This window comes from Silene latifolia, chromosome 6, assembly GCF_048544455.1.
Source record: "Silene latifolia isolate original U9 population chromosome 6, ASM4854445v1, whole genome shotgun sequence".
NCBI lineage: Eukaryota > Viridiplantae > Streptophyta > Magnoliopsida > Caryophyllales > Caryophyllaceae > Silene > Silene latifolia.
In genome coordinates this window covers 89,154,404-89,166,724 of record NC_133531.1, presented here as the reverse complement: position 1 = coordinate 89,166,724, position 12,321 = coordinate 89,154,404, and the positions used below count along the sequence as shown (strand labels likewise).

At 46.2% G+C, this 12,321-nt stretch overlaps 1 protein-coding gene across 1 annotated transcript; it reads right to left on the bottom strand.

The window, feature by feature from the left end:
* Positions 1-4,092, bottom strand: LOC141586973 (ferritin, chloroplastic-like). Its single transcript, XM_074408382.1, has 8 exons — positions 3,558-4,092; positions 1,957-2,040; positions 1,768-1,828; positions 1,264-1,351; positions 986-1,047; positions 519-584; positions 329-392; positions 1-236 (listed from the first exon to the last, which is right to left on the bottom strand). The coding sequence occupies exons 1-8, from the start codon at positions 3,845-3,847 to the stop codon at positions 202-204; spliced, it is 750 nt and encodes a 249-aa protein (XP_074264483.1). The 5' UTR covers positions 3,848-4,092; the 3' UTR covers positions 1-201.
* Positions 4,093-12,321: the final 8,229 nt, after the last annotated feature.

Sequence of the window (12,321 nt, the reverse complement as noted above, 5' to 3'; positions counted from 1 at the left end):
TCTGAAAATAGTGAAAATTGTGCCAAAAAAAACTTGCTATCATTTTACATGAACATAGAAGATCATCGGAGATGCACACGTGATACTTTATACAAGCTACCTATGTTTTTCTAACATTCACTTGAAACAAAAGACGTACTTATTCAGAGAAAAACTTCATTCCTACAGCTACGCGAAACTTCTAAGTTCACAACAGTTTCCCTAGTTAAGGAGCATCCGATCAAAATGCCATACTCCTGCAAGTACAAGTAAACTGATTCAGAACCCATATCGGCAATATATATGTAGAGCAACTCAAGTAATTTAAACCAAGAGTCCCAAGTCATACCATGTCCTTTGCCAACCATTCTCAATTGCGTGACATAATCAGCAATCTTTTTGATTGAGTCAACCTGAATGTGGTCGAAAACAAAAGGATTGATTAGGCTTACACAGAAAACGCTTGAACTGAACCCAAGTACTAGACACTTTCACATCAGGGAAATTATTAGACTGCTCTACAGTTAAAGATAGACTACCTGCTCCGCCAAAAACTCGCCTTCAATAAACTCCTGTAACTGGGGATCATTATTTTTCTCTGCAACCTGTAAAAGTTACGCAGTAACAGCAGAACATACAAATGAGTGAAATGACCATCTTAAAGATACAACATTCAAACTCGTATATGATCTTACCCACTTATGAGCTTGTTTATATGGTAAAGTTATTAACTGGTGGAACTCATAATATAGGTTCGAAACCCGTCAACATTAAAACTTCCTTATAACCTTTGCATTTATTAAAACCACTATCCAAGTGAAGCAATGGTTGAGTTCAGTAAAAAGGAACCATCGTGATTACAGTCATTGCCACAGTTCCGAGCTTTCCGGGATGTAATATCAACAATTTCACTGTCTATTTTTTCCCTTATCTAGTTTTTCGGCTTCGGAAAATTATCCTTCTTCCTTGTTTATTGGGTAATAGGGAGCAAGTTCTTATAACTTACACTGTGCAAATTCAAGAGTTTCTCATTCACAAGCTTCTCCAAAGACAATGCGAGCTCCATTGCTGCAACAATAACAATTCATCAGAAGTTATTCCTAATAAAAAAGGAGAATCATGTTTCACTTTGTCGCTAAAGTCTTGAATCATAGTTTGTTAGAAACCTTATGCAGTTTTACCATAGTGTTTGTTTTAATAAAATAACCTTCTTATCATTATTTGAAAAATATTTTGTTAGTTGGTCTCAAATCTGTAAACCGAAGAATAGGAATAAAGGCATACCATATAGGGCATCTCCCTTTTCAGCGTGCTCAAAGTCGGATGGGGGCATCAAAATGGAGAACAATTTGACCCTTCCTCCTCTCATATTCTAACAAGCATTAAGAAAGATACCATTAGACTAAGATTATCCCAGTCTCAAAGGACGGTCTGAGCTTAAGATTTTAGCACTTTTACTTCAGACTTGCAATAATGTGGCTTAAAAATAATTGGGTCTTAAGATGGGTTTTGGAAACCCAAGACTCATGTTAAGACTCGTGAATAGTATTTTATGTGTACGAACTGTGGGGTCCTTTGTATAGTCTTTTGCAATTTTAGTGGATATAAGGATAAAGTGGAAAAATAAGAGAGTCTTAACCGAGTCTTAAAAATAAATTGTAGATGTTTAAGACTCACTTCCGGTCTGGGGATAAACATAGTCTTACTCATTTGCTTATTCACACCTCGTAGGCGAGTTTTGAGTTGAAAAAGAAAATAAAAAGATCCGTAGAACAGCATACTAAATACCTGATATTTCATTAGCTTCTCAGCATGCTCTCTTTCTTCCTCGCTTGACTCCTTGAAAAATCTACACGATGCCATGGATCAAACCATTTGTATAAGTATTACACATCCATCTAGTCAAAGCAACAAGATTTTCAATATTTAATGGTTGAATGTGAAACCTTATGCTACAAAGTTACAATGTACACTTACTTGGCAAAGCCTTTGAGAGCAACATTGTCCCTGTCAAAGTAGGCAAAAAGAGAGTGGTACACATAGGATGCACTGTACTCCACACTGAAAATTAGACCAAAGAAATCTCATTAGAGTTTGGTCATAGTTCTAAGAAAACCAAGTATTCTCAATTAGGTGGTTTGATAATATAAACATCCAAACTCATTTCGTTTCATTTAAAGATTTTAGAAGACGACACAGCCTCATGGCACAACGTCAGGAAAATGGATATATAGAGTCATCCATGAGTGAAAGAAATAACACATAACACATAACACATTAAACAGCAAAAACCTATAATACACCGACCCAATAAGGTCCATGTTATATCCTTGGCTTTATTTCCTATAAGGTTTAATACTTCCCCTCTTATATAACGAATCCTTAATAAAGACCAATCTATATAAAAAAAACCAAGCACTAATCACAGACAAGGAACACACTACATATGCCGAATTTCGTTGTCTCATTTTAACAAACATCTTGTCTACTTCCCGTTGTTCCATGTCACTTCCACGGGCTTTAAACTTCCATTTGTTGTATTTCCAAGTTCAAATTTCAAACTCCACCTTCTATTTCCAAACTTGTTGTGTACACAACGAGCAACATTACAACAAGCAGGGGATTTGAACATCAAACCAAATGAGCTTATCATTGCGCCATTGAGAATATATTGAAGTTATGTTGGAACTTATCAATATATACTCCCTCTGTCCCGGTCATTTGTTGTCCTTTCTATTTTAAGAATGAATTTGATGAGTAATTTCATCATTCATACTCAATTTATTCCACTTGTCATTTAGTAATGGGTCTCCTCCCATTTCCTTGGTCTTTGTGCCAAAACCAAAGGACAACAAATGACCGGGACGGAGGGAGGATTACATTTTCTCGGGCAAAAGGTGTTCAACTAGATGAACACCCATTAAAATCGCTCATGCCTACCACATGACCCGAAAACCCAAATTTTATTCAATTTGGTCTAAACTTTGGTGACACTATCCTATAGTGGGTCAATACAAACACCCCAAACATATCCAAAATGGCAAACACCAAAACATACTATAGACATTCAATATGAATGACTAAGGCTCTATTTTTTTGGGCTGAATGAAACTAAATTGAGATGAAGTACGCTAAATGACACTAAACTTAATTGAAATTTATTGAGATGAATAGAGAGTTGGAATTAAGCCGAAAATAACAAGACCTAATCGACTAGTTTGCCCGGTTTAGGTACATCTAGATTGTCCATTTGTCCCAAAATAAGTTTATTACGAGACAATTTCACATTTTAAAATAAAAATGGTATCAAAATTACTAAAACAAACTAGCTAATAATTCCAGACCAATGATAAATGATTTATTGATAAAAATGGTCACTATTAACAATATAATGAATCACTTTGTTTATGAAAATAAATAAACCGTACTAAAAAAAGGGTCGGTTTAAACACGATCAACAATAAAGAGGTGTTATGAAAGACACATAAAATGATTACCTAAATAAACTTGCCACTACCAAAAAGTCGTCAATAAAATGAAATAAATAGATGGAAACAAAAAAAATTAGTATTCCATACTTGATTTGCTCATTAATAGCAGATTCACAGTCATCAACGAAATTCTGACGAGCAAGGGACACCTGTGAAGAAGTGGGCACTATGAAATTATCATTCTTAACTTCCTCAAACGGCTCGAAAACAATCCCAGTCATCGGCCCGGATTCCTGAACCGCCGCCACTATTCCCAACGCGTACCCATTATTTTTCTCCCTCTTTCCCAACACCCCGGTTCTAACACGGGTCCGGTCCGATATGACCGGGAAGCCGCCACCGGGGGCGACGGTAAAAAGAGGAGCTCTTAGCATCATTTTTTTTAGGAGAAGAAGGGTAAAATGGGAAAGATTCGATGTTGATGAGGTGATGAGGAGGATTAATGGGAGGAAGGAGGAGGAGGAGATATATAGGAGATCGACAAGTGTTTGAATGGTATTCGAGATGGATGTTAGCCGTTGGATCAAGTTGTGATTTGTACGGTTTAGATAAAATGTGGATCAGAGGCGTGTGGCGGCCTCGTGTCATATGGGGAATCACTGGAAATATCCCCTTCCACCTTGTGTATTATCAACCATTTGTGTTTCTTGTTTTATATTCCGAAAATTCATGTGATACTTTCAACTTTGCTCTCTTTTATATATATGTTCCGGGTGTAATTCCAGAGCAGTTATTTGCTACCACACTTGCTTGTAGAATGACGTTTTTGATCGAATCCTTCTCTCGGTCTCTCCTGAAACAATGAACAAACTGAGGGCTCGGCTTTGCACCGAGCGTACTCACTCCGACGCTCAAGTCAGTAAACTTAAAGGGATTAAGTTATGTATTACTTGGCGAAGTATATGTTGTAGAGAGATAAGGAAGATATTACCAGATTATGAGGTGTTTAGGTTAAATTGTGGATCCTTTCCTCAATGAGAGTTGATGAGTATTTATAGACTTTCACCTTTTGTCACGTAGTGGCCAAGTGGCCAAGTGGCTAGCAGGTGGAAAGACTGATGTATCCTCGGCCGAGGGACCCGTGGCAGGCCGGCGGGCCCTGTTGGCTCCATGCTGAGGGGTCTTGGATATGAGTACGCGGATATGTGCCCCGGCTGGCTAGTCGTCGTGGCCGGGACATAGGTGACAGGCTGACAAGTTGCGTCGGTGAAGCTGTCTAACTCGTTGACTTGCTGTGGATATCTTTGACCTTGCTCAATATGTTGACTTGGTCAGCGGGTGCAGAATATGCCCCATCAATTTGCCCCCAGCGTAGTCTATGCCGTGGTATGGACCTTCGATGAGTGTTGAGCGTATTCTGCGCAAGTAAAAATTTTCTGCCCCGGCTTCTTCTACCTCGGCATGGTTCTGTTCAGGCCGTACCATATCCCCCCTCCACATGGATGTGTAATGGACATCAAATGTGGAAGAGAAGATGTCGCTGGCCGGCGGGTCTAAGGTTGAGAGTGGCGGATGCCTTGATTGCCCCCGGCCGGTGCTGCCAAGCTTGGATGATCAGCTGGCCGTTTGGCAAGTAGATTATTTAAGGAGCGTGTCGAAGAAGATTCGTCGATTGGTATTCTGTCAAGGAGCGTGTTGAAGAAGCTTTGCAACTGTTTGTCGATTGACATTCCACGGCTGCATGCTTGACACGTGGCTCAGCGTTGATTGGTTGACGCTTCATGGGCTTTGCCCTGATTGGTCGGATTGAGTGGGCTTTGCCCTATAAATAGGAGAGTTAGCCCTTGAATTTGGCCTTCCAAATTCATTTTCTCAAAAAATTTTCTCCTTCAAAAAATTTCCTTCTTCTTGCTTAATTTTCTTTGACGAAACTTCTCTCTATTCTTCGAAGCGTTACTCGGCGTAGCACTTTTTCTTCAAGGTAAACAAATAAATTTTCCAACTTTTTAACTTTTTAAGTTTTTGTTGTAAACATGTCTTTTGCTGACGCCGGACCTAGTAATCCTGCGCCGGGGGGTTCCCCGTCGCGTCTTGATGAGGAGGAGATACTAGACGCCATTACGATAAGGTCTGGGGGCCCTAGGCCTCCTTCTCCCGAAGTTGATCCAAAAGCTTTGGAGAATTGGGAGGATGACGATGATGAGAGGGACGATGATGCCGATGACTTTGATGATGACGGTGATGACGAGGAAAGGGGTCATTTTGATGACGAGAGGCCGTACGTCCTAGATCACGGCGACGCCTGTAAGATCGGCCCTGACCGTGCTTGGACCCATAAATTTGCCAGTTGTTCTGGTCCTGACTACTTTGGGCGTCATTTCTCCTTTGGCAGGGAGTATAAGATTGTTATTCCTAGAGCGGGTCAGGCCGTCTGTTGTCCTCCTCCGGGTTACATCGGCGTGTACATGAGACACCTGGAGTATGGGCTCCGGTTTCCTCTTAATGAACACGTCGTGCCCATAATTAAAGCTATGAACGTCGCCGTGGCCCAACTGCACCCGTTGGCCATTAGGACTATAGTCAGCTTTGTGTGGCTCTGTCTTTTCAAGAGGGAAGCCCCAACGGTTAACTTATTCCGCCGGCTACATCACCTGCGGCCGTCAGCCCCTGGTCGCGTTGGATGGTACAGCGTGCAGATGGAGCCGGGTTATGTCTCCGTTGATAAGCTTTCTTCCTGCAAGGACTGGAAGGAGCGGTGGGTGTACGTCGAGGTTACGAAGGATTACCCACTGCCCCGGTCCTTCCAAAGATCGTCAATTTGCGGTGCGAGAGTAAGGGGAGCATGACAAATGGGTCTCCGAGTAAGCTTAAGATGGACGCCGATGGGTCCCTCTTAATGCGGATGAGAAGCGGGCGATGAAGCTGTTTGAGGCTGAGAAGAACGGGATGCCGAAGGGATGGATGCCCCCGACGCAGATCATTCTTCAGGATGAGCTGCTCTGCCACGTCGGCCTCATACCGACCCTCAGACGGAGTGAGTGGGGTCGGTGTGAGGCCCATCTCTGCTTTTAATGTTTCTGTTATTTGAACTTTGACTTGTTCCTTCTACTTAACCCTTGCTTTGTTTTCTTTGCAGATAATTTTGGCCAGGACCTGTTAGAGGATATCCTTAGGAGAATGGGGCTTGCCAAGGACAAGACAGTTGTTGACTCGCATCCTAAGGCCCTAACCCGTGATCGCAGACCGCCGCCAAATGATCTCATGGATCAGCAGCTGAAGGCCCTGGATACGAAGGCGGCCCAGGCGAAGGTTGCTGGTAACATACCGCGCCGAACGCGGAAAACAAAGCCTTCGGCGGCGACGGCGTCGACATCGCTTCCACCTCCCATCCCTTCGATCCGGATAGAGACGGTGGAGGTCGTTGATATTACCGCCGAGGAGGAAGTCGCTGCGGAAGAGGAACCTCCTCTCTTTCGTAAGAGAAAGGAGCCCTCTGCTGCCGCTTTCGTTGCCGCGGCTTTTATCTGGCTGCTCGCTACCGAGGGCGGCAAGGAAATGGGTCCTCCGACCAAGAAGTCCAAGCCTGGTACAGATCTATCCTATGGCTCGGACTTAGCTTGGTTCATTGGGCGTTCGATGACAAAGCTCTCTACGGTTTGTCCATGAATGTTGACATGGATGATTTGATTGAATTTTTTGTAGATCAACCGCTGCCGTCCACCGAACACAATGTCGAACGGCGTCTTGACAAGCGACCTATGCAGACAGGTGGTAAAGATGCCTCCGTCGTTTCCTCCTTGCCGAAGCCTACCCCCGCCCAGACTTAGGGCGGGGGTCTAAGTTTGGCCGGGATGCGGATGAAGTGGGCCGAGGCGGCCTGCTCATATTATGGAGCAGAAAAGGTCTTGGCCGAAGCTACCCCACAGCCTTGAGCGGCTCGGGCTCGAGCTCGATGTCGCGAAGAAGGAAGCCGAGAGGGCCAAGACGAGGCTAAAAAGGCGGTCCATGCCGAGCGGAAGCTTAGGGAGGACGCCGAAAAGGCTGTCCTTGTAGAGACAACAAGGTTGAGGTCTGCTAAGGCCGATTTCGCTAAGCTGCAGGAGGAGCGCAACAAGCTTCAGGCCGTCGCCGACTTCAATGCTAAGAAGAGGGACGAGTGGAGGGACATGTTCGGGCCCGGGGGAGGCGCTTCGGGATAAGATGGCCATCATCGCCCGGGGAGTTGGACATTGGGACGCTCTAAAGCGAGATTCTTCCTACCATGTGCGCCCAATACGGGACCAGGTCGAATAAGCCGCCAGGGAAGTGATTGGGGAGCTCTATCCTGATGGCTCCTTTCCGTGGCAAAAATTCGACGAGCTGCTTGATGACAAGCTCGAGGCTAAAGAGAAGGCCGCGGAGGCGAAAGACAAAGAGGAGGCCAGGGTGAAGAAGGAGGAAGAGGAGGCCGCGGAGAAGGCGGCCCTTGCTGAGAAGGCTAAGGCGGCCAAGGAGGAAGCTGAGAGGATGAAGGCAAATTGGTCGCCAAGAAAGCCGAGGCCGCCAAGACAGCTTCCGGGTCGCCCACCAAAGACGATCTTTTAACGTTGCGATGGCAAGCAAGAACAGAGCATAGGGAGACGGGCGGTCGTCACCAGGCTCACCCGGCATCTCGGATAGCTTCAGCTGTTCGGGGGCCAATTATTAAGCCTTTCCTCCCTGCCATCTTTTGGCGCTTCAAATGATATGTCTGTAACCTTTTGCTTTTCTTTTCCTTGTATTTTGTAAAACTTTGGTAGGCTGTGTTTTGGCTTATCCCTATGGGGACGGTCGTCGTCTGTATTCTCCTCACTTGTAATCATTTTTTAATAAAGCTTGATTATTGGCCCCCGGCTTGGCCGGGTTTTGATCACAATCCTTCACTTGTCTTCTTGCGTTATTAATTGAGCGCTTTTTCGTTTTTACCTTCGGCCTGGCCGAGGCAGCTAGAATGTGTATCTCAACTGTGTTTAACGTCTTTTTCTTTAAACATGTTAGCATGTTGGTCGCTTCCTCTTTCACTCTCGGTCTGGCCGAGGCGTCCGATTTGCGTTTCCAACCGCCGTTGTAAACATGTGAGCTTATCGACCGTTGTGTCCCCTGCCAGGCCTTCGGTTGGCCGAGGCGGCTAGAGGTTACGGCTCGACAGCGTTCGTATCTGTAGACATATTGATCGCTTCCTCTGCCAGGCCTTCAGTTGGCCGAGGCGGCTAGAATTGCGTCTCAACTGTACTTATACGTTCCTAAGGCATGTTGGTCGCTTTCGCGAGTATCAACTGCGCTGGTTGTGACTGCCGTGGCGTCTACTTCTTGGGGTGACTGCCCGGCTTGGGCCGTGGCGTCTACCTCGATATGAGTACGGAGGGGATAAACACTTTGATGGAAAACTTGGATGATTCTTTATTAGATATAAACACGCGTCGGGGTGCCAACAGTTGTCTTGGACACCTCCGCCGCTATACAAAGTATTTCCTGAGATTGTCAGTGTTCCAATGGCTCATCAAAGGCACACCCTCCATATCTGTCAGCCGGTATGTACCCGACCTCATTTCTTCAACCACTTTGTAGGGACCCTCCCAGTTAGCCGTCAATTTACCATGAATGTTTCCTTTGTTGGTGGCGGCCGACTTTCTTAGGACTAGATCCCCTACTTTTAAATCCCTTTTGTGGACTCTTCGGTTGTAGGCTCTTCTCATGCGGTTTTGGTATACTGCCAAGTTGAGGCGTGCTGTATCTCGGCTTTCTTCGACCAGGTCTAGGGAGGCTCTCAGACCTTCCTCATTTTCAACCGGGTTAAAGGTGGCCGTTCTGAATGTGGGCACCGTTGCTTCAATTGGCAGGACTGCTTCGGACCCGTAGACTAAGTGGAATGGACTGTACCCCGTTGCTTCTTTCTCCGTGGTCCGGAGGGACCACAGGACGCCGGGTAGTTCATCGGCCCATCTTCCCTTTAGGTCTTCGACTGTCTTCTTCAGACCGTTGAGGATTGTTTTATTGGCTGCCTCCGCCTGTCCGTTGCTCTGTGGGTGGCAGACGTAGGAGTATGCAAATTTGATACCAAGTTCCTCCAACCAGTTCATTATTGTGTCACTCCAAAACTCTTGGCCGTGGTCAAATACCATGACTTGGGGTAACCCAAAACGAGTTATGACATTTTCCCAGATTACCTTTTTACGGCGCGTGGTCTTGGCGTGCATCTGCTACAGCTTCCACCCATTTGGTGAAGTAGTCAACGGCGACAATCAAATACTTTCTTCCTCCGGATGCCGTTGGAAACGGCCCTAGTAGATCCATCCCCCACTGTGCAAAAGGAAGGGGACTAAGTACCGGCTGCAAGTCTCTGGAAGGTGCATGTATCACCGGAGCATGCATTTGACAGTTGTTGCACTTTTTGGTTTTGGCTCTGGAATCCTCAAGCATGGTGGGCCAGAAGTAGCCGGCTCGGAGAGCTTTGTGGGCTAGTGTTCTTGCCCCCATGTGATGACCACAGATGCCTTCGTGAATTTCTCGTCGAGATAGCTCCGCGTCGGCTGGGCCGACACATTTCAAGAGTGGCCTTATCACGGACCTCCTGTATAATTCTCCTTCAAACACCAAGTACCTTGCTGCGATCCTCTTTATCTTCTGTGAGAGACTGCGGTCCTCCGGTAATTCATTCATCAGTTTGTATTTCATTATCGGAGTCATCCACGTCGTCTCAGCCTCTATGTCGCCTACCATGCCGACGGTCTCGAGTAATGCTTTTGGTATTCCCGATTTCCACCAAGACGGTTCGACCGACATTCTTGATGGTTGAACTGGAAAGCTTTGAGAGAGCGTCGGCTCGGTTGTTCTCGCACTGGAATGCATTGTATCGAAAAGATTTCAATTTTGAAGTGTCGCTTTACCCTTTCCGGGTATCTTACCATTCCGTCGTCTCGAGTCTCGTACTCTCCTCTGATTTGATTAGCCACTAAAAGTGAATCTGTTTTCAAAATGATGTGTTCTGCGCCGGCAGCTCTAGCTAACTCGACTCCAGTTATCACCGCCTCGTACTCGGACTCGTTGTTTGAGGCCGGAAGGTAAATTTCAAGGCGTACTCAAACTCGTCCCGTTTGGACCGATGATAAGTATGCCGGCTCCCGAGTCGTTTGCCGTGGAGGACCCGTCGGTGTATACTTCCCATACTCCGGGGTTTTGCTCTTCTTGATATGTGAACTCGGCCAGGAAATCTGCAAGTGCCTGTCCCTTTATCGAGGGCCTCGGCTTGTATTGAATGCCGAAGCCGGATAGCTCTACTGCCCATTTGATGAGCCTGCCGGATTGCTCAAATTTTTCCAATGCTTTCTCCAATGGCTGGTCGGTTAAGATCGTCACGAGATGTGCGTCGAAGTAAGGCTTCAGTTTCCTTGCGGCAACGACGACAGGAAAGGCTGCTTTTTCAATCAGTGGGTAATTTCTTTCGGCGGGCAACAATGTATGGCTGACAAAGTAGATTGGGTGTTGCTGCTTGTCCTCTTCTCTGACGATTACGGCACTGATCGTGGACGAGGTAACTGCTATGTATAGGTATAGCATCTCCCCCAGCATCGGCCTGGACAGGGTTGGGAGAGTTTGAAGATGAGCTTTCAGTTGCCTGAAAGCTGTGCTCTGTTCCTCCCCCCAGCTGAAGTCTTTATTCCCCTTCAGCACTTTGAAGAATGGGGTGCTTTTATCGGCTGACCGGAAGATGAAGCGGGCGAGAGCCGCCATCCTCCCGGTCAACATCATAACCTCATTTCGATTCCTCAGCTCCGGCAGGTCCAGTATTGCTTTGACTTTTTCTGGATTGGCATCAATTCCCCTGGCGCTGACAAGCACGTCGAGGAACTTACCTGACCGGACACCGAAGTTGCATTTCATTGGGTTAAGTTTCATCTTGTATTTCCTTAGTGAACAAAATGTCTCGTGTAAATCGGCTAAGTGCTCGCCGTCAGACTTGCTTTTTACAATAGCATCGTCGACGTAAGCCTCAATGTTTCGCCCTTTTTGATTTTGGAACACTTTGTCCACCAGTCTTGTGTAAGTTGCGCCGGCGTTCTTCAAACCGAACGGCATCATTTTATACATGTATGTGCCGTTACTGGTGATGAATGCGCATTTAGGCATGTCTTCCTCGGCCATGAATACCTGATGATATCCTGAGAAGGCGTCCAGCAGGCTCAGCATAGTGTAGCCGGCCGTGGCGTCAATTAAACTATCTATTCGAGGCAAGGGGTAGCAATCTTTGGGGCACGCTTTATTAAGATTGGTAAAATCTACACACATCCTCCACGCCCCCGATGATTTCCTCACCATTACAACATTAGCTAACCACTCAGGATAAGTACAAGGCATGATAAAGCCCGCCGCTAGTAATTTATCTACCTCGGCTTTGATGGCCTCATCCTTCTCGGCTGAGGAGTTCCTCATCCTCTGCTTGACAGGGCGAGCAGTGGGGAGTACGTTCAGCTTGTGAACAATTACCTCCCGGCTCACGCCTGACATCTCGGCCGCTGAATAGGCGAAGACGTCCTTGTTCTTCCTCAGCAGGTCTAGGAGAGCGGCCCTGAATTTTGGCTCCAGGTTGACACCGACAGTTACGGTGCGCCCTGGGTCAATCTCCACTTCTTTGGTCTCGGCTCCTTCGACCATGCCGACAGTTGCATCCATGAGGTCGCCCTCCCGTTGTAAGGATGGGCTTTTCCCCTTCTCTGACTTCTTTGCCACTTTGAGGGATTGCATGTTGCACCCTCTGACAGATATCTGGACGTTGACCACCTCGTCCTTCTCGTCCTTTGAGACGAGCTTGTGCGCTTCCCCCCGGTACGAGACATACATTAGTGTCAGGGCCCGGATGGACATTACTGCATCGGCCTCGCTCAGAGTGACTCGG